Raw genomic sequence first — 23080 nt, forward strand, 5'->3', positions numbered from 1 at the left:
AAATGACATCAAGTACTGCAGATGCACATGCTCCAGCCTTTCTCAAGCTCTTCACCCAGTTTTTTAAGTTTGAGTTTTATGCCTCCGTTGAGCAAAGCCTGAGTAAAACTATAGTGATATATTTTAGACGAATGAGTCTATGTTGTATCTGCCTTGTTGATGCACACAAAGTCAGCTATGTTTGGACTAATACCGTCTTCCAGTCTATTTAGAGTCTACTTGGAGGGCAAATGCAAAGTTGTTACCCCAGTAGTGTGGCATGTGCTGACAAATCTGTGCTCTCTCAGTAAATCGGACAGCCTTGCATTTACCCTTAATCATCCTTTGATTCACCCTCAAGTCACTTCTACCCATGTGGACATACACATGGGCTGTGGAAAGTGTGCAACTAGGGTAACCTAACACTTTAATCCACTGAAGCACTACACCTGGATATACTGATAATAACCATGTCTGATTAAGCAAAAAGAACGACCACAAATAGATGCAACTTGAAGCAAATTCTACACCGAGTTCAAATATTTCTGTTCTCACTTCATAGGGTCATTAAGAAAAACAATAAATAAAACCTTTATGCACAAAAAAACCTGAATATACAAATATAGGTTACAGGTTCTGATCAGCGATTTAAATTACAGATTTAGACACCGTCTGTTACTATGGCTATAAAGTTCAACATCTACAGTTTGTTTCACTGCTAGATTATGATTTTTTTAAGGTAGTTTGACTGACATGGAGTTAGCAGGTGATCACCAAATTACTGACAAGAGCGTAAGAAAACTCATCAAAAGTGGGAGGACACAGCTTGGTACAGATTATGCCCCCTAAACGCCTGTAGAGAAGACTCAGCTGGTATATCATTACACATAATCAGAAGTGTTTCTCAAAACAGTAAGGCCCTGAATAATCTATTAAGAAATCAACCAAAAACTTTTTGTCATTTTATACCTTAATCTTATCAAGTAATGGAGAGACTGAAAAGGCAGAATTCATTTTAAAAGTTTCTTTTTGTACTCACAAATTTACATTTTAAATAATATATTTTTTGAGAATGCACTGCAAATAAAAAAGAACAAACATTGGTTTATATTTCTCATTAACTAGTTAAGGGTACTCCTATTTTAGAAGTCGGGAAATTAATGACAGCCAAACTATATTCTCAAAACAATATTCCAGTTGTCCCATTTACATACTATGAATAATGTTTATGTTAATGATGCCCATGCCTCCTGGAGACCATAGCCTGTAGAAGCAATGGGAGTGATATTCCTAAATAGCAAACAGCTATGAAGAAATCATTGGCGATTATCTCTAGGGTATCCAGTTCTCTCTCTAAGAATAATTACATAAAGACTTCCTCAATGATCTTGCAGCATAATTTCCTCACTAGTTCAACTGGCATTTTGCTGCAGTAACAACAGATGGCAAAACACTGCATTATATGTACCCCTAATTGCTAAACTTGTTGAAGCCTTGTTTGTTAGGAGGCAGCTTTGAGGAAACTGTGCCCCCTTTTCAGCAGTGCCCTGTGTTAGATTTATGCAGCTAGCATTTTCACACCTGGCAGCTGTCAAATAAAACCACAGTTTTCTAAAACCGTCTCCTGAAAAACTCCCCTTGAGCAGTTAGGGAACTACTGCATAGCTCCAGGGCATCTCTACAACAGTTACTGGGCAAACTTTCATGGTTTCTTTTTTTTCCCCCAAACAGAACTCCATGGCAACTAGGATACAATCAACACCAATTAATACGTGTCAGCGAAGCACAAAATATAAATTATGTAAATATAAATAAACCGACATGCACTAATCAAAATGAAAAATGTAACATGGGCACAGCACTCGTGTGTTTTTTTTGTTCTCACCTCTGGCGTCAGACCATTGTTATCTGTTGTTTGGCTGGAGAGCAGGACATGCGTGAAGCCCTCTTCCTTCCTGACCACAATGTCTCGAAATCGACAATTGCTCTCGTTCTGTCGCACGTTGTACCTGAGACGCTTGTCAAAAACGTAGCCTTTCTCCTCAGCCAGCTTCCGCTTCACTGAGCTGTGTAGGTGCATCTTCCCATTGGCTAAAGGTGAGCCTGATTCATACAAGAAGTGACAGAACAGGTCAGTCTGTCTTCTAGAACGTTTTAAAATAATTGACAGCAACTGAAAGAAAAGAAAAAATCTATTACAGTTGGCTATTGCAATTATTGCTATTGCAATTACAAAGTGCTTCCAAATCCAAGTTTAAGGGTGAAATATATTTTTTAAGAAAGAGCATTAAAAAAAAGGGACTTTGATTTGCACTTCGCACAGAGAAATTATTCGATAAATATTAGTTTGGTTAGACTGTGGACCTTTTAAAAGCGTCCGCTGAGACTGAAGAAGTGACTTGGATGAGTGACGAAATGTTTCTTCCACTGAAAACGTTACATTCAGATGAATATAATCAACTTTTTGGGATTTCCTTACCTGGATGATTGAGCAAGCATTAAGATACAGTAGTTCATCTTTTGGATTGGATCACATGTGCCAGCCTTTGCTCCCCATGTGTGAGTGAGCCTTGGCCACCCATGACCCTATCATTGGTTCACCACAGTTTCGTTCTTGGATCACTTTTCTTGCATTTTGACCACTGCAGACTGGGAAAACCCCATAACCCCAGTTTTAGAGAATCTCTGACCCAGTTAGTCTAACAATCACAATTTGGCCCTTCTCGGGCTCGCACAAATGCTTACACTTGCCCATTTTTCTTGTTTCGAACACATCAACTTTGAGGAGAAAATATTCACTAGCTCCCTGATATATCTCACCCACTAACAGCTACCATGATGACGAGATAATGAGTGTTATTCACGTCACCTGTCAGCAGCCACAATGTTGTGCCCGATCAGTGTATTTGAAATCTGGAGAACACCCAACCCTTCCTTACAGCAAATTATCTTTGCTGCCACAGTGTGGCCTGAGTCTTTTTCATGTCACAGTGTTAAACAAAGCCTGCAAAGTTACTCCAACTATCAAATAAATGTTGTGTTTAGCCTATCAAGCCTACAAGTTCCTAATAAAAAAATGCATCCTCTTAGTTTTACTACATTTCTTTATACTATAATATTATTTCTTAATACTTGGAGCTGAAAGCTGAAGGAAAAGAAAAAAAGATACATAGTCCATATACAGAAGTCTAGAAAATACTACATTATCTGAACTCAAAAAAATGATTTTTTTTTCCAGTAATGCGTTTTGTTTTGGTTTTTTTTAGCCTGAATAATTTTATACTAGCAATGATTTTAATTAAATTTGAATTTCTTAGTCATTCCCAGTGTTATTATGCGATGTGGACAATTACACCTACTTTTACATATACATGTGTCATCTAAGGGTATTCTCTCTGCACAATATCACAACTCTCTTGGTGTGATTCAGTGAATTTCAACTTGACTGCATTAACATTTCAACCTTGGAAATTGCCCACAGTTATATTTACATGCAATCTCATGTTCACATTTGAAAAGCAATCAGTGTAATTTTCAGGTCTTGTCACACAAAGGAGCATTAACGTACAGGAGCAGTGTAATATCTAATGCACAGAAATCACTGATTCATCTGCACTGAGAAAGAAAAAGAAATGTCCAAGAGGGTCGAGTACCACATTCTCAGCTGTAGACTTTTACAAGATAAATGATTAAAGGCAGAAAGAAAAATGAGTCAGACAAAGCACATGTTCCTCATCTAAGAACATCTAGTGATGCTGTGGTAAAAAATAACCAGAATAAATCAGAAATTACTCAGGTACACAAGAGTCTTTTTACTAGAGCAAATGGTGTGATGCTTTTCCAGCCAAATTTATGACTGATGAAAATATGGAGACAAAAGTATGGTCCTTAAACAATAAAGTTCATGTTGACTGAAGATAAAAGTAAAGTATTTCTTGCCTGAAAATATAAGAATGCACTTTTAAATAATCATCATACATTGGGAATTTGTTTTCTTTAATTAACACAATCTGAAACTTGACTAATAGTGACTTAATTTAAAAAGCTAATTTGATTTAATTTTTACAGCAAGCTTGAAAACAAAACTAATTTGTAGGTACTGTGGGGGGTTTTTTGGGTGCCAATTTTGAAATGGTGTCACCACCTTAATTGGGTCCATTAATGTTTGGACAATGACTTTTTTTTTGTGATTTTGACTTTGTGCACCACCACAGCAGAACTTAAATGAACAAAAAAAGATGTGATTGAAGCACAGGCTTTCATCTATTATTCAAAACTAAATTATTACATACATTGTTAAGTGCTTACAACCATTTTGATACTTATGTCTTCATTTTCAGAGACTTGGAAGTAATTCAACAAGCTAACATCATTTTAAATATTATGACTTTTTAAAATATTTTACTTATATTTTTACTTGTATGTAAAATCTTGCAGTCAATGCCTGCCATAAGGCTAGAACGCCTGTAGTTCATGAAATGCTGTGTTTCCTCTCTTGAGATGCTCTTCCAGGCTACTGCAGCTATCTTCAGTTTCTGCTTGTTTATTTGTATTTCTGTATTCAATTTTGCCTTCAGTAACAGAAAGGCTGCTCTACTACACTGAGATCAGGTGAATAACTTGGCCACTGAAGACTATCCATTTTCTTTACCTTGAGAAACTCCTGGGTTGCTTTGGTAGTATGCTTCATTATCCATTTGCACTGTGAAGGGCCAAAGAGTTTTGCAGCATATGGCTGAATTCAAGCAGAGTACAGCCCCATGCATGATGTGACTACTTCCATCAGAGGTAATATTGTCAATAAACACTAGTGGCCTGAGGGGTTGACTGCACACTTACACAGCCAGGCTTTCTTTGCATTAGCTGGCCTGACTTAAAACCCCAGTTAGAAATAACAGCTATTACATTGGTGGTTGTCAGCTTTCTCCACTAAGGCCAGCTTCCTGCCTTATGCTTTATGCATGTTCACTTCAAAGTTAAAAAAAAAAAAAGGGCATTTCACAGGTCATATGACTTCTTTCCCACAAAAGTGATCCCTATGAGTGCCACCTACTCCAGTCACAGACAGATGATAAGGATGGTGATAAAATGGTAATTAAAACTCTATAAAGAACAGTGGCAGGCTCAGCTGCAAGGGAGGGGTGGAGCAGTGGGTTCAGAGGGCAGTGCTAGGGGAGGCTGGATATCAGCTGGCCTTCATTAATTCCATCATGTCTCCCCTATTTTATTTTTACAGCACTCTTCACCAAGTGGCACGGTGTGACTCAGGTCATATCTTCACAAGAACATAAAAAAACAAACAAACCCCAAAACAGAACAGTGAAATGCAACACTTACACAAATAAAGAGGTTAACACTACATTTTAGTTCAAGTTAATTATTTTTATTGCAGAGTGCCGCTGTTCTAAGGTGACAGCTGCACATTAGAGCTCCGAAACTTTAAACTGAAACATTTAAACATTCACATCTCCTGTCTAATATCTAATAAAGGAAAATGGGAATCACTTTAATTTGTTGGCAGATAAAAAAGTGAAATCAATTTTACTGCTTGAATAGGTACTCTCCATGAGAGTTCTGTGTTCTAATCGCTGCAATTCCAGCAGTGCAAGCGATACTTTAATCTACTGGTAACATTTATACATTTTATGCATCAGCAAATCAATACACAGGTATTCCTGTAACAATATGATGGACAGTTTGCGCTTTATTCAGTGGTTTTAGTAAAGTACAGCATTACCACTTGCAAAAAATTATATTTCCCTGGCAGAGAATCTGTAAGTTATTACAGTGATCTAGGCAGGTAAAAAGGCAGGTAAAAAGATACTTCAGAACACTGACTTTAACCTGAGCATAACTCTAACCTATTAATCTTGCATTATAGTACATTCCTCTGGTTCCAATTCCTCTGGTTCTCGAGCAGGTCTATGTACCTGGTCTTGACTTGGCTAGATACTGAAAAAGTTTTCTCCTAACCAATTCTGCAATCATCCACTAGTGTTGAGCACTTGAAAAGAAGGCAACCGGATTTCTTTCGGTAAAAAGAGGTCCAACACTCAAAGACAAGGTCTCAAGACTGCCATGACGTGGATGGCTGAGAACCTAAACAGATATCATAATATGTGAACAATGGATATAAAATAATACAGCTTGAGTGAAGCAACTGCAGGGACACTTGACTGTGATTAGTTGTTTGGATAGTTTGGATCCCACATAAGAACTGATCCAGTCTAGAACTAACAATTTCAGAAATGATCTGCAAAACAGTGACATCTTTACAGGGACCCGTTTGACTTCAACGGGTTAATGGGTGGAGCACAGGATTTTGGATGAGGTGAGCAGGGCAGTCTTTTGAGGCTTATGAGATTAGTAACTATAATAGCTCCCAGAGTGATGACCATTAGGATGGGTTAGTGCTGCAGCCCTACCATCCTCATAAATAAATGACAGACTTTTATAAAGTATCACAATCACTTGTTAAATTAGGATGCTTTGAAATTAATGAACAACTGAGAAATTGAATTGATATTTTGTGGATCATACCATGACAGTGATGTCATCATATCCAAAAGCAATAGAAATTCAGTTTGTAACTGGAAATTTAGGCTTATCAGAAAAATTGTATCCACAAAAAGGAAAGAAGAGGGCTAAGTTTGACTTAAGCTGATTAAAAAGAAAAGTGAAAATTGTTTACATTTGACCTCAGAATTGTGTAATTGTGTTTATTTATGAAGTAATTTAAACAAAATCAAACCAGATGATCTGTTCTATATGGAGTAAATATGGTTTACATGTTTTTGGCATATTTATTTACAGTCATCTTGTTCATGTTGCTACAGTGCCACTGAATGAAAAGACAATATAAAGCCTTACATAGCATGTTTCATGACTGTAAAGCCAGTAGATACTCACAGTTAAACAAGCAAATGACGCAAGTGGCCATAAAGCTAGTATCTTTATATCAGAAAATTTAAAACATCCTCTGAACTAAAAGCAAAATGGAAACACTCAACCTACAACTATGTACGAGTATGCTTAGTTATTCAGCTTTTTTCTCCGATTTTCTGCTAAAACAGATCAAGATGACTTTTTAAAAACAGAATTAATGGTTAACTATAGCGGTTAAGGCACTGGACTATGACCCAGGAGTGAAAGTCAAAGGTGTTATCAGCATGAAAGAACCACAGTAGGCATGTGAGGCCATTTGTATGACACAAGAGCGACTGAGGTACTGTGGTAACATTAAAATATATAAATAAATAGCTTCTACTACTGCCACTATTACTTCTACTACAGGTTACTGGTTATTGTCATGGTGTAGTAAGTGTTATGGGTGAGGTGGAAAAATATAATAAATCATCCTTATCTATATACAAGCCACTACAGGACATGGTGTTGGGATAATACAAAAAAAGCTATGGTCAAATCTGGATTCATTTTACATTTACAGTCGTTGTCAGAAATTTATGTACACTTATCATGGGTGAGATTATCCTGGTAATTCTGGGCTTTTAATTATTTATTTGAACTTTATTTACTTTTGGTGGAATTATTGTACGCCACACTTCCTTAAAGAGGTAGTAAGTAAAATCTCACCACCAGATGTCAGCAAATTTGAGACTGCAGTCAACTGAATTCTGTTTTCTTACCACTTCCAATTCAAGTGCATAAATCTAAGTACAGTGGACACTGTAGGACAAACAACTCCACGTTTATTTACTCTGGAGGAGGTTTTAAAACTTTGTGAACTGAGTCAACGAGTCAGTGACTCTCACTTCTATCCAATGACAGTGATACTGAGGTGAGGTGTTGAGGATATCTTGAACTCCTCTGTTGGTGAGGACTGCTGTTTTTGCCAGGGAAACTAACTGAATTAATTGTGATATGATGCGAGAATGTAATCAAACTGTTTATCAGGGAGAAAGTGTGATTTTTAGGACACTCAAGCCTCATAGTATCTAGCATAAGGTTAACAAGCTGTTGTTGCTGTTTGGTTGGCTTGTTGTCAGCTGTGCACAGGACAGTAGCAAGTCTAATCTGCTGACAAAAACTAATGGCGACAATTTGGGGAATAAATAAAAAAAAATGTTTATACACATTTTTTGTGTGTTACAACCCTGACTTCAGTTCAGGAGATGAGAGTTGATGTAAAGAGGAATAGGATGGGGTGGAAATGAGAGAAGTGGTGGAGGATACAGATGAAGAGGAGGAGGAAAATTACAGACTGAGAAAGATGCAAAAATGTTAAATACTCATAAATTGTTTTAAAGAGTAAAATATGATCTTTACATTAAATGTAACGTAGAGGCATGCAGCCAGTCTTTAGACACATGAATAAAACGTGATTAGGCAGAACAGCAGTGTTCATCTTGGCCACTGTATTCCAGATGGCAGGGCAATATGGTGGCTTACAGGAACCAGCACCCACTCCTACGCATCTTTAATAGATTAATTCGAAGTTCATGAGAATGCATTAAGTTGTTGAAAGATGTAATCACACAGCAATAAATCTATATTTATGAGCAAAACCTTTTTTCTATAATATATATATATATATATATATATATATATATGAAATACTTACTGTACCAATATTAAGTTTTAAAAACAAGATTTAGGAGCACGGGTTTGAGTGGGCATGCATAAGAACAACAATCATATTTCTATAACAATATGTGCCTCAAAAATCCAGCATCACCTCATCTCAGTTTACCATACTATCTGCTTTTTCTTAACAACTTACCTAGTTCAGTAGTAAACTGCTGTCCGCTGGCTTCCATATGTCCTAGTTCTCCATCCACCCTGTCTGAGGGCAATCGCTGTGACCTTGCTGCAGTCCTGTACATGAGAGAGTCCATCTCTCCGTTCTGTAGTCCATTATGAGGAACCCTCAATGACGGGACAAACGGAGGTCCGCCTGGTGGAGGAGCTTTAAATGTCATCGCTTTGCTCATTCTGTCCCCTAAAGCATGTTTTCCAGGTCCTACACCCACTTTTTTCTGCTTTTGAGTGGTTCCTGATCCTCCACTTCCAATCCCTAGAACAGTCCCTACTCTCACCCCCACAGTTGAGCCACTAGTCCTTTTCTTTTTTCGAGCTTCAGATCTAGCTCTTGAGTCATCTGTTGCAGAAAGGTGGCTAGGAATGAAGGGCTCTCCACGGTTTTTGGAAACTTTGGGCCGTTTGTGTGAGTGCAGTCTTGAGCTATTGAACTGATCAATAAATTCTTCACAGTGTAGTAGATGGTGTTCTGGCTCCCAGGTGTCCTCTTTACTTCCATAGCCTTTCCACCTAATTAGATACTCCCACTTACCCTTCTTATTCCGCCTCTTATCCACGATCTGCTCCACCTTTAAAAAAACAAAAACAAACAGTACAACATAGAAGAACAGATTATTAGACAATATTCTAATGACAAAAATTATCACAAAACACTTAATGCATTTGTGTTTGAGTCTCTAACCCTGTTTTTATTTCCAATATTTAGTCACAATGGCATAGGGGTGTTAAAGATTCTCCGAGTTCACAGTTCAGTTCAGATAATACCACAGCACCACCTCCCAGCTTCTTCTGGGAACCCATTTGAGTTATGCAGCAGCCCAACTTAAAAGCAACACAGCTAAAGCTAGAAGACGGATGATAGACAGTACATAAAAAAATGAAAAAAAAATAAAAATGGTTGTTGGCACCATGGTGTCACACATTCTGTCCTGAAGCCTGAACATGAGTATTTTAGCCATCATCACTTCATAGTCTTGAAACTGGATGTGACAAGTGGAGACTTGATCTGACTGAAGGAATGAAGGTTACTGCATGCTCGCATGGTAGCAACTTGTCACTCTGGACTATCTTCTTCACAGACTTAGTATAGCAGCTTCTTTTTTGGCACCTAAATGAATATCCTTCTGTGGGACCACAACTTAAATGAATAACAAAGAGCATGCAGTGTCTGTGTCTTAGTAGATTCGACCGTAGTTATCATATTGAAAACTTTAGGTGACTCCTTTTTCAATTTATTATGATCACAACATTTTCAGAAAACCTGGCCTTTGACCTTGAGGTAACTGGGATTCAAACTTTTAAGACACATTTACACATATGATATCGATTTGAAAATCTGAAGTGACTTCTTAATTTATTGCATTCACAAGATTTTCATAAAACTTGACCTCTAATCTTTAACCTTTGGTTTGAGATCACTGAGATTCAATTTTATCTGAGATTTTTCGCAATTGTGCCTATGGTTTCATTTTCAAAAATCCTAAATTGCCTCATTCTTGCATTCACAAACGTAGGTGTCCACACTGCCTGAACACCCACCCACCGGTTGTGGTTACGACAACACCTAATCAGCTTTAAAGTTAAGTAAAAATTAAAAATTAAATATTGCTTTCAGCCAAAACTAAAAATAGCAGGAATAAAATTGATTCCAAAACCATCTTTTTTTCTTACTGATATTCATGAAGGAAACACAAAGGATTCAGAAGGGATCTTCTAGCAATGTTGTGTTATTTTCAGATAACTAATTATTCAGCAGACTGATTTCATACCTGTTGATCACTTGAACTTAACCTGCTCCATATATTAAGGTTTGGTCCTCAGCATAATTTACCATGTACCCAAGCAAAAACCACCTATGTAGCACTGAAAACTTCGTGTTAACTCTGAAGTTACCTGCTAACCAATAAATCAGCACTCTTAAGAGGGTTCAAACCCATCTAAGACTAAAGTTAAGAGTTGACTTCCTGGTTAAATAAGGGTTAAATAAATTCCTGTTTCACAGTACAGGCCTCTGGTAATGCTTGATTATTGGGCTAAAACCTGGTTTATCATGAAAATAACAAAAAGCAGAACTGTTTTACTTAAATTAAAAATGCATATATATATTTATTGTCTACATTCAGATAGCAATCTGTACCCGGTAAATTTGATTTATCTTGAAAAAGATGAAAAAGAAGGATTTGTGAAAGTGTGTGCCGCACCTTTGGATAAACTTGATGATGATGCACCTTCAGAGGTCTGATTCTGTGTCATTTACCAGATTTGCACATAACTAAAATCAAAAGCTAAATGGGTACACTGAATTGCCTGACCATATTTAGTATGCTTTCCAGAAGATGATTCCTTATATTCTGAAACATTGCCAAGGAGTGCCAGATCGTTAAAAAAAGAAAAAAAAAAAAAGGAGAAACATTGTGTGACATGTGTCAAGTTCAAGATAAGAGCTAACTCCCTGTATAAGAAAGATAAGAACCAGGGTGAAGCCAAGATGAGCTGCAGGCTGTTTTCATGATGAAACCTTAAAAATGGGCTTTTTGGAGGCAAACACCAGACGAGCCAGTATTTTATAATTCTATAAAGAAGAGATGAGGACAGGTGGCACACAGGCAAAAGAAGAAACTTTTACATTTAATTGGAAATCAGTTATTTGAGAAAAATACCGAGGTGTGTATAATTGTTCTTGGCAGGGGTCTAAAATGGGAGTGCTTCTGAAGTCATTGTTGCAAACGGAATAAATTCAGAGTAACAAAATAGAAATTCAACTGGTACAAAGCAAACACACACATCACTTAATTTCTTTCTGACACTCATAAAAGCAAATATCTCAGATTTAATTTAAAAAATGCCTATAGTCAATGGTTGTCATTCTTTTTTAATCAAAACCATGGATACAAGTAAGTTATTGTTGCATAAACAATATAAAGTCCATGGTGTTCTTAGTGTGGAATCATGATTGTGGTATACACAATGTGTGACTAATCACTTCAACAATGAAACGACTCATTAATTTGCACTTCAATTTGACTGCATTCAACTTGATTCGCAAAGGTGTTGATTAGACTGAAGGTGAAATTACAAGTCAAAAGAGGCTTTCACATGAAAGAAAAAATAGAACATTTATTTAATTTATGCAACATTATATTTATATAAATGTATGTAAATAAATGTTATGTTAAATTACATTTATGTATTTTGTTACATTTATGTAACTTCTACTGGGTTTCACTTTGAAAACACACAATATCTTTAAATAAAAGCTACTAAGTACAAAACATACAATAGCAGCAAAATGTCACCGCCAGACAAAAATAAGGGCATCACTCTCTGTCTGATCCCTCGGTCCATCGCAAACACCCACATGCACATTATCACATCACAGAGAATACAAAACACCCATAATATCCACATCACACCAAAAACAAGTCATACATACACGGCAAACTGAAATATCCCAGTAAAATCTGTCACCGATGGCATTTTTTAAAACATACAAATAAACAGAAGCTCCACTGTTGTTACACGGAAGGCTCAATTATGTGAAGCATCAAAAGGTTGATGAGATTTCATAATAATCACTGCCAGATGTGAGAGTATTTTTGAATCTACCTTTTATGTCTTTTACTGCAAATGACAAGAAAAAAAAAACAATAAAACAAAAAGAATATATAAAATAAATATCCATGTGACTTCTTCTGAAGAAACAGGTTTTGAGTCATGAGACCCGTGTTAATCGGCTGGGAGGTTTTATCAGAGGCTTCAGTATAGCTGTGGTAATAACTGCTCATCATGTTCTCAGATGTGCCGTGCACAGAAGTAAACAGCCTTTGATGGGTGAGCTGCAGGGGTGGCAGCGAAACGAACAGATGATTAGGTTGCTTACAGTCTAAGATAATGTCAGAGTTAGCAACCAAGCAGAGAGATACATGCTGAGAGGAGAAAGAAGGATAAAACCTGAACATGGTGTGCACTTGCATACACAGAAAGGAGAGGTTTAAAAACTCTTGATGCTGAAGCATCTGCTGCAGAGAATGACTTCATGTGTGGCATGAATGTGCAATGTTGAAACAATGCTCTTGCTATAAAACTGCGTCTACATTAGGTTGTCTAATTTTTCTTGGAATGGCACCATTTTATTGATAAACTTGTGTCAACACTATAATTTCCTGGTCATTTTCAAAGAGACTTGTGCCCATAGTAAAAAAAATAAAAGTCTAAACAAACAGATGATGAATAAATCTCTACCTCATGCTCTTTTTAATTGGAAAGAAATAACGAAATGTCACAATCTGGGAAGTGGGATAGACAAAAAAAGAAGAAGTCTAACAAGATAAAAACACAATTTCAGCTAAGCTGAACTAAGATTCAAGAGACAAGATTCATATGACAACAACATAAAATTAATTTGTGACTAGTAGGTTGTTGGTGTAGCTTAGATGTCCATTTCAGTGGGATGATTTGTTCAGCAATATCAGCATAAAAGGAATGATTGAGAAATTTAAGGTACTGCAACCACCATTGGAGAATTGGAAATCTTTAGTTTTTTTATTTAAAATGAAATAATTGAGAGCAGTCCAGTAAACACATTTAACAAATCACTACAAAAATGTTTCAGAGTTAATCTAGATAAAGATTTTATTTCCAAATTCAATGGTTTTACCAAACACTGAACTCAACCTGCTAAGACAGGAAGGCTGAGCACATCCAAACAAATCATCCCACTGAAATGGACATCTAAGCTACACCAACAACCTACAGTGTAAACAACATCCCCTGAAGGCATCATTTCCACAGCAACTTCAGTTGAAACATATGACACTGATCTCATTTAGGAAAAGCAGAAATTGGGGTTGCCTCGGAGCAAAGCTTCTTAGCGGACAAGTAGTCTAAGCAGGAGTTTAAACAGTTTTTAACTGCATTATGTGTAATTACATTTTAATTATAGGTTTGGGAGCTATCATAAAAATAATTGGAGTTCCATGGCTAAGTAGCAATGTTTACACTGTGCTATATTAAAGAGACGTATAAAAGCATAATAATAAAACTCAAAGGAGGTGCTCAATCCAATTCTTTTGGCTAGTGCGACTGATGTCTTGGATAAAAAAAAAAATGCTTAGTTCAGTTTGATTATTTATCAATTCAAGTAAATGACAAATATGCCCATGGACAGTGTGCCAACACTGTCCTAGAGAATGCCATAAAAAAGTCCTGCTTTTCCTCTACAGGAAGGCATGCATGTGTGTGAAAGAGAATGAGAAGAGCTGAGATGCTGAGACAAACTGATGCGTACTCAGGCTCAGATTGTTAAGGACAGTGTAAGCACGGCAGGCAGTGAGGAGGGACATTCATGCTCAAACTTCGAATGAGGCAACCGTGCCTAGTGTGAGCACGCCCTAACATATATTGCACAGGTGTACAGACGAAATAAGCTTGCTGCCAACCGCAAAGGCAAAACAGGTAAAGATCCTGAATGTTCTACAACAATCAGCAAGGAGGCTGGCAGTCCAACACAAGCGTTTGTCTCCAGAGGTGATGGTAACTGATGATTCATGGTATCATCTGATCAACATAGACATCAGTCAGTTTCCTGATAGCACTTAGGGCTGGGCGATATGGCCTAAAATTCATATCGCGATATAATTTGAAGCATGTGCGGTAACGATATATATTGCGATATATTCTTTTCTTCTGTATAACGTATTTTCCACACTATAAGGCACACTTAAAATCCTTTAATTTTCTCAAAAATCAAGAGTGTGCCTTATGTATGAATTCTGGTTGTGCTTACTGACCTCGAACCGATTTTGGCGTGCAGAAATCTGTTAAAAAATGTTTTAGTACAACTTTGGTAAGCCGCACTGCTTGCTGGATTGTAAGAGCATTACGGCTGCCGTAGTGAGGAGCTTCGCGGAGTAATCTGGGTCCAAAACTCCGTCCGCTTCAGGTCCCAAAGTCAAACGAACACAGAATTAAAAACAGTCTAAATTCTTTCATCTTTAATGAAATCATCAGCGTTGCTGCTTTATCGGGTGTAACAATTAAGTTGTACATCCATGCATCCATGAAAACAGAATTTATTAAATTTAACGGAGTTAGAAGTTAACAGGAAGTTAGCTCGCTAGTTTACACCTAAACATTTCATACCATGTTCTGACTGAGAGACTTTTGAAACTAATTAAAACGTACAGCTCTGCTACCAACATAAATGAAGACAGAAAACTAAACAGCAGTGGCGTTTGCAGGGTTACTGAAGTTGGACTACCTGGTATATAATATTGTGCTACGTGAATGTGATTGCTAGCGACACAGCTAACTTTTTTTCCACTCAATAAAAGTTAACGTGAGGGATTCTGGTGGTCAGGGACAAATGCAATCACATAGCAGGATGCTATACATGGGCCAAACTTCAGTCAGGAGAACAACTGAGATTATTCATCCACAATACAAGGTTAGTTATTAATATACTGCAACAACATGGGAATAGAGCAGCTGCGAGAGAATTCAACATTAATGAATCAATGTTACGGAAGTGGAGGAACGGCAGTTTTTGGCTTTCCCCATATTTCAAAAGTGCTTCATCTCTTTGCTATGACTATCGCCCGCCATAATCTGCAGATGATAATGGTTGTAGCCGCTGCGATGCTTTCGACCAAAACAGGCGCAGCTTGATGACATCATCAACATGCACTATCGCGATAGAAATTTTGACTATATCGCTCTATCGTTAGCCAAATTTATATCGTTTCTATCATATATCGTTTATATCGCCCACCCCTAATAGCACTACATGGTTTTTTTTTCGCCATGAGCAAATGAATGTTTTCTTGCCTTGCCAGCATCCAGTTACCAAAGGATAATGGGGCTTTGTTCTAGTAGTTTATAGTTACAGATATCCACTCACCACGCAAACCACGGACTGGTTTTAAAAGAATGAAAAAACAAAACGAAAAACTAATTTGTCCTTCTATTTCACCATGATCATAACCGCTTTTCTTGCTGACGCTTACCGAGTTTGTTTACAGGTCATTGTTGAATTTCAAACCAACACTTGAGATAGTTTTCTGTTCTCTCTGTCCATCTCTCTCTCACTCTTGTACATAGACTCACTTCTGATTTTTGACCTGTGTTAGAGGAAAACTCAGACACTCAAGGAATTCAAACAACCTTTGTAGCTTTCAAAATCCGTTGTCTGCTATGTTTATAATGACCGCCCATCTCCAAAGGTCTGTGCACTACCGTTCTTCTCCCTTTTGTCTTGCATGCATAAACACACATCATGCACATGTGCAGTCTTTTAGTAAGTGGTGCTAAAAGTCCTACAATGTCTTAACTTGACAAGGCCAAGGACTAGGAACGTCTTGTTAGTGATGAAGATTGATTAAACGATTGAACAGCTGAGATCCATGAGAGCCTCTGCTTAACCCGCCTTTGTTACATTAAGTCCTGGATGAGGATCAATTTCCAAAGTCTTAAGGAAAGTTAGACCCGCCCACCCAGCAGAGTGACAATACCTGATCAGCCTTTTATGGCCATGGGGTAAAAATGAAATAAGCTTGGAGCTAAAACAAAAAATAGCAGGAATAAAACTGATTCCAAAACTCAATTTTTCGTATTGATATTCATCACAGAAAGACAAAGGATTCAGAAGTAATATTCCAGGAATCGTGACGCTCCGGGGGTTTTAATAGATACCATAAGTGTATCATTTTCCTTGAGTTAGCATGTTCACAAAGTTGGGTGGTCCACACTCCTGTCCGCCTGCCCTGCAGGGTAACAACAGAACCCCATCAGCCTTTTACGGATGAGGGGTGAAAAGAATGAACATATTACCCAGTCCTTTCATGCTTCATTGCCTCCCTGTCTTTTTTAGAATTGAATTTAAGATTTTATTGCTCACTTTTAAAACTTTTAAATGGACTGGCCCCTTTGTATCTATCTGAGCTGCTTCACATTCATTCACCTTTAAGAGCTCTCTCAACTAACCAGTTGCTTTTACACAAGCTCTTAAAACTAGATTAAAAAAACAGAGATGACTGTGCTTTTGCAGCAGCAGCAGCAAACCTACAAATCTAACCTCTCATCAGCAGTGCTAGACGTTACAGGCAATTAAGCTTTATTAAAAAGCCAGTTATTCTCCTTGGCTGCAGTGTGACATAATTTTAGAAGATTGCATTGCATGTTCTGCTTTTATTTTATTTTAATTTTGTGGATTCTGCTCTGTTTTAATGGATACTTATATATTTTCAATGTAAAACAATTTAGTGAACTCTATAGTTTTAAGCCTGTTATATAAATAAATATTACCTTAACATTAACTGCAACTCCTAGTTTCTCTTTATCAGCACAAACATTATCTTATGTGTTGTTTGACAGCGTTCTCCAGACTGACAAATACTCTGATCAATTAGAAAGCGGATCAGTGATTCAAACAACTGAACTTAAGTAAAAGTTATTCGGATGTGTTACCACTTTGCCAAAGTCTGGAAAAAAAGCCCAAACTCTCACCCTCAGATAAGAGGAAATTGGTTATGATGCTCAAGAACAACCCAGGAACTACCAACTGTCAAGCCTGCCATAAACTGGAAACTGCAGGAACACCACCATCACTGTTCACAGTAAAGTGAGTTTGCCAACCAAGAAAGAATCACTGACTGCAATTTGCAGCTGCCCACACTAAATATGACAAATGCCTTCTGGGTGAAAATTTGATGGACGAAAAAGATAAAGAGTGTCATTGTGGCCAAATGGCTCAAACGTTATTTTTGAACTGCTAAAGTTGACGCTTTTAGAGCTAAGAACACTGTAACAACTGTTAAGAACGGTAGTGGTAGCATCATGTTCAGGCTATTTTGGTGTCAGTGGTACTGATACATTTCCCAAGTGGATGGAATAATAAAGGAGGAAGACTAGTTAGAAATTCTTCAACTTCATGCTAAAACGGGGGTTCAAACTTGGACACTGGGAGCTCCAACAGGACAATGAATCAAAATTATTAGATGAGGTGTATATATACACATTTGAGCCCATGTGTATCATTTAGACCCTGTGTGGAATAAAAATAAATTCCAACTTGTGTTCCAAGTTCTTGTTTTTTAAAGTAATTCAAGATGTATGTTGGACGCTGGAAAAAAACGTTCAAAGGTATCATTAAAAGCCCAAACTTCTGACCACTACAAATAGACTGTATGTGTGTTTTTTCTCATCTTACTAATCACCCATAGTGCTTAACCCGAAACCCCAATTTTAGGGTTCGGTATGTTGCCCAAGAACTTTTACACACTGAAACAAAAAGCCAGAGATCAAAAAACAATTCACTGTAGTCTCCTATTTAGTAGAATACATTTAGCCTTCTAAAAGCTTTTCAATCCCATAAACACTATTATGGCATTGAAAGTTTGATATGACCTGATTATGTACAATACATATGCACATCTTGTGTTGCCATTGCACCATATGTTGTGAAATATATTCAAACCATAGCCACAAGCCGTAAACATAGTCCAAAAACGAGGCACATTTGTCAAATTTTATATTTTCTTGATTTCTAAAAAGGAAAGGAACAGATACACTCTCTACAGTTCAGATTCTGAAAATGGCTTTAAATGCATACAAGGTAAATAGATGCACAACTATGGGGAATATTAGAATATTAGAAAGGTTGGAAGGAGTTTCCTCCAAGCAGACATGAAGCTTTATCTGAACTGTCTTTGCCCTCCAGATCTTGTTTTTATATCCACAGTTCTCCTTAGCTCCCCTTTCCAAATTACATGCCAAATTACATGAGTTAACTTCAATAATTACTTCCTCCAAACCATCAATGTGTCTTTTAGACCCCATTCCCACAAAACTGCTCAAAGAAGTCATGCCATTAATTAATGCTTCAATCTTAAATATGATCAATTTATCTAGAGCTGGGCGATAGAACGATAACGATATGTATCGCGATATAACTTTTTCTCGATAGAAAAATTAAACTATCGCGATAGACCTCGCCGCTCTTGTCCTCTTAAAAAAAAAAAAAAAAAAAAAAAAAAGAACAGCCAATCCAAATTACGTAGCGCAGAGCTGAACCAATCACAGCCGCAGCGTCACGTCACGTGACTTGTTACGTACAGCACAAGTGCCAAGCCGCACATGTGTATTTGTTTGGGAAGCAGCCAGCCACCGTACCACCCGGGTAATGGAGGAAATGAGTGTGCCGACTAGAAAAATCAACCGAGCGTGACCGAAGGTTACCGAAGAGAAAACAGATGATGGTTCCAATGCCGGAGAGATTGTCGAACGGAAGAGCCATAGAAGTTCCGTAGTGTGAAGGTATTTCGGCTATTTCAAGTCTGACAAAAAACAGTAGCGTGCACTGTAAATTGTGCCGAAAGCAAGTCTGGAAATACAATAAACTGGTGCATGCGCTACGTCCACACGTACCCGGGTATTTTTGAAAACGCAGATTTTTCTATGCGTTTGCACCTTTCGTCCACACGTAAACGGCGTTTTTGGTTACTGAAAACGAAGATTTTTAAAAACTCCGGCCAGGGTGGATATTTTTGAAAACTCAGTTTTTGCATTTACGTGTGGACTAGAAAAACGGAGAAAACGCAGCGTCAAAGGTGTGCGCATTTTTGTTATTGTTTCAGTGAAATGAATTTCTACAATACTGTTACTGTTAATTCTACTCTCTGCAGTGTTTAAATGCTTACATATACAGACAGTTACTGTCCCTCCACACATACGACTCGGTTCTGCTTCTATGCCCCAGCTTTGTTTACTTTTTCCCACCGAGGCTTCTAGACTTCTGATTGGCCAACATTTCTTCACGGTTAGGAATCTAGCTCCACCTGCTGCTTTGGCATGTTCATAGCAGCGTTTTCCTTCATTTCTCCCTTTATGTGTGGATGGGATTTTTTTTTAAACGGAAAATCTCCGTTTTCAAAAATACCCGTGTACGTGTGGACGTAGCCTCAGTCTCTGACTGGAAGCGCTAATTCGTCATTCGGCTTTTGTCAGACTAAAGTAACTGTTAAAACTGTTTGAAAAGCTCAGCTATACAACAAGGAGAGATTGAGAATTTCCTTTTAGTTCTCAGTTTATTTGATATTGACAAAAGTTAGTCAGTTTTGTCTGTTCTTCTGTAAACAAACTAAGATTTATTTTTAGAATTAATATTTTGTTTCTAAGTGGAATTGACAATTTAGTCGTCTGTTTCGTTTGTTCTATTTTGAAACTTAAACACTTTAGCGGCTGCCTTTTGTGTAGTTTGCAATATTTGCCTTTATTTATCTGAAAAAGTCTCATGTTCCTTAAGTACATCTACCCTGTTGAACCTATTATGGGAAATAAATATTTAAATCAAAACAAGCGGCTGATTATTTCACATTTTACTTGTGAGCAACGGTACATTTAAATCTTACAAATATAGTTATTTGGCTGATATCGTGATAGATATCGTTATCGCCTGAAATGAAAAAAACATATCGTGATATGAAAAAAAATCTTATATCGCCCAGCTCTAAATTTATCTCTAATAATCGGCTATGTACCACAGGTCTTCAAGCTGGCTGTAGTTAAACCTTTACTCAAAAAGCCATCTCTAGACCCAGCTGTCTTAGCTAATTATAGGCTAATCTCTGGCAAACTCAATTTCCTTTCATTTCAAAAATCACTGAAGTTGTCAAACAGCTAACAGATCATCTGCAGAGGAATGGCTTATTTGAAGAGTTTCAGTTAGGTTTCAGAGCTCATCAAAGCACAGAAACTGCTTTAGTAAAGGTTCCAAATGATCTTCTTATGGCCTCTGACAGTGGACTCATCTCTGTGCTTGTCCTGCTAGACCTCAGAGCAGCGTTCGATACTGTCGACCATAATATTCTATTAGAGCGATTAGAACATGCTGTAGGTATTACAGGTACTGCACTGCAGTGGTTTGTATTAGAGATGGCACGATACCACTTTTTTATGTCCGATACCGATACCGATATCATAAATTTGGATATCTGCCGATACCGATATGAATCCGATATAGTGTTTTTTAATCAACAAAACTGTTTTTTAAATATCTTGCTGCATTTTGTATAAGTTCATACTCAAGTTTAAAACAACAACTACACTAAAGCTATTCTGTTATACCTGTATGCAAAAAAAAATATTTCATAGTTCCGAAATACTGATCAATCTAATAAACTTAAACCTACACCATCCTCCCTATTCTGGTATTTTAAAGAGTACTTAGCGTAAATATTAAGCAACCTAACTAATAGGGTTCCAACTCCCAGCAACAACAAAATTAAATAAATAAAAAATAGGGAACCACCCCTCACGCTCCACCTCATGATGCTTAATCGACGTAATCAACCTTAATTTGATGCAGTGTGAAAAAAAATGCACAGAAATCAATTATTTTTCAAGAAATATTAAATAGATTCAACATCTTTCTTCAACAAAATTGCAGACTGCACAGATGGTACCTTCCCAAAGGAAAATGTACTATAGCTTACTAGGGTATATATATTAGACTTAATAGTCACTATATACAGTAATGGACTTCTATACATTTTACATCAGATTAAAACTTTGGGTGTAAGATTCAGATAATTATTTAATAACAGCCAGACATTTTAAATGAGAATAAGAAAGAAAAGTATGTCTTTGTGCCCCCTTTTCCCTGTTAATGCCCTATCGGCCCCCCTGGCTAAACTTTGCTAGATCCGCCCCTGCACAGTTACCAGCCGTCAGCTGCGTAGAAAAAGATCCTGGTGTAGAAAGTAATATTAAATAAATTCTAACAACAGCTTATCAAGCTTAAACGTGCTGCTGTTGTTCAGCCGCTGGTTTCCTCTTTCTGGTGCAAAGTGGGCCAAAAACAAAGAAGAGAGACGGAGTCCCGACAGAAAAGCCGATCAGCTGATCATTAAGCAGTTTCATGATTGAAGTAGCAGCAAGAAGAGGCAGTCACTCCATATATTGTTTGTTAAGCTTAACGCAGGAATGCTTTACATTCAGAGATGGACTTACACACTTGCTTTACTTCTCTCGGGGATAACTTTGTCGGAGATGAAATGCCGGGTTGCTAGCGAAGCTCCAAATGCTATCCAGACCATCGACAGGTCCCGCATGCCACAGCCGCTCTATCACGTGATGCATACTGCTCCGACGTGCTAACGTTCTGAGGTGAGTTACGGCGTGTTGCAAGTTTTGTGAGCTGCTTTTGTGATATTTAATGGATCGGATTACATTTTTTATTTTTCTCCGATATCCGATCCAGTAATTTAGGTCAGTATCGGACCGATACGTAATATCGGATCGGTCCATCTCTAGTTTGTATCATATCTATCTATCTATCCATCCATCCATCCATTCGCTTCCGCTTATCCTTTTCAGGGTCGCGGGGGGCGCTGGAGCCTATCCCAGCTGTCATAGGGCGAGAGGCGGGGTACACCCTGGACAGGTTGCCAGTCTGTCGCAGGGCCAACACACAGAGACAGACAACCATTCGCACTCACTTTCATTCGCACATTCACACCTAGTGGCAATTTGGATTATCCAATTAACCTATCCCCACAAGTTGCATGTCTTTGGACAGTGGGAGGAAGCCGGAGTACCCGGAGGGAACCCACGCAAACACGGGGAGAACATGCAAACTCCACACAGAAAGACCCCGGCCTGATGGTGGAATTGAACTCAGGACCTTCTTGCTGTGCGGCAACAGTGCTAACCACCGTGACACCGTGCTGCCCCCCCATCCTGGGCCAGCCTCACTCGAGGAGACGGAGGGGCAGGGCGGGGGTTAATCACAGAGCGGTGGTGGATCTACAAATCGGAGAGATGCCGACAAAGTGACACTACTTGCAAAGAAAATGCCCACTGGATGACACAGAGCAAAGCACCACGGTTGGGAGACTGTGCTGCACTCGGGTGGGGCGGGCAGGGGGGGAAAGTACATATCTATCTAATAGACTCCAATTCGTTCATGTAAATGGAGAGTCTTCTTCACACTCTGAGGTTAGTTATGGTGTTCCACAGGGTTCAGTGCTAGGACCAATTCTATTTACATTATACATGCTTACCTTAGGCAGTATCATCAGAAGACATAGCATATACTGTCACTGCTATGCTGATGACACCCAGCTCAATCTATCTATGAAGCCAGATAACACACACCAATTAGTTAAACTGCAGGAATGTCTTAAAGACATAAAGACCTGGATGGCCGCTAACTTTCTGCTTCTTAATTCAGATAAAACTGAGGTTATTGTACTCGGCCCTGAAAAGCTTAGAAATATGGTATCTAACCAGATTCTTACTGGTTAGTACTGGCATTACCTTGGCCTCC

At 38.0% G+C, this 23080-nt stretch overlaps 1 protein-coding gene across 1 annotated transcript in view; it reads right to left on the reverse strand.

Moving 5' to 3' along the window:
- Nucleotides 1–23080, reverse strand: part of LOC113023658 (chromodomain Y-like protein 2) — a 46001-nt gene that overhangs the window by 6267 nt on the left and 16654 nt on the right. The window contains exons 2-3 of the mRNA XM_026169898.1: nucleotides 8720–9326; nucleotides 1865–2082 (exon numbers count right to left, since the gene is read on the reverse strand). Coding sequence (XP_026025683.1) covers nucleotides 1865–2082; nucleotides 8720–9326 — 825 coding nt within the window. The remainder of the gene's footprint in view (nucleotides 1–1864; nucleotides 2083–8719; nucleotides 9327–23080) is intronic.

This window comes from Astatotilapia calliptera, chromosome 1 (genome assembly GCF_900246225.1).
Source record: "Astatotilapia calliptera chromosome 1, fAstCal1.2, whole genome shotgun sequence".
Taxonomy (NCBI): Eukaryota; Metazoa; Chordata; class Actinopteri; order Cichliformes; family Cichlidae; genus Astatotilapia; species Astatotilapia calliptera.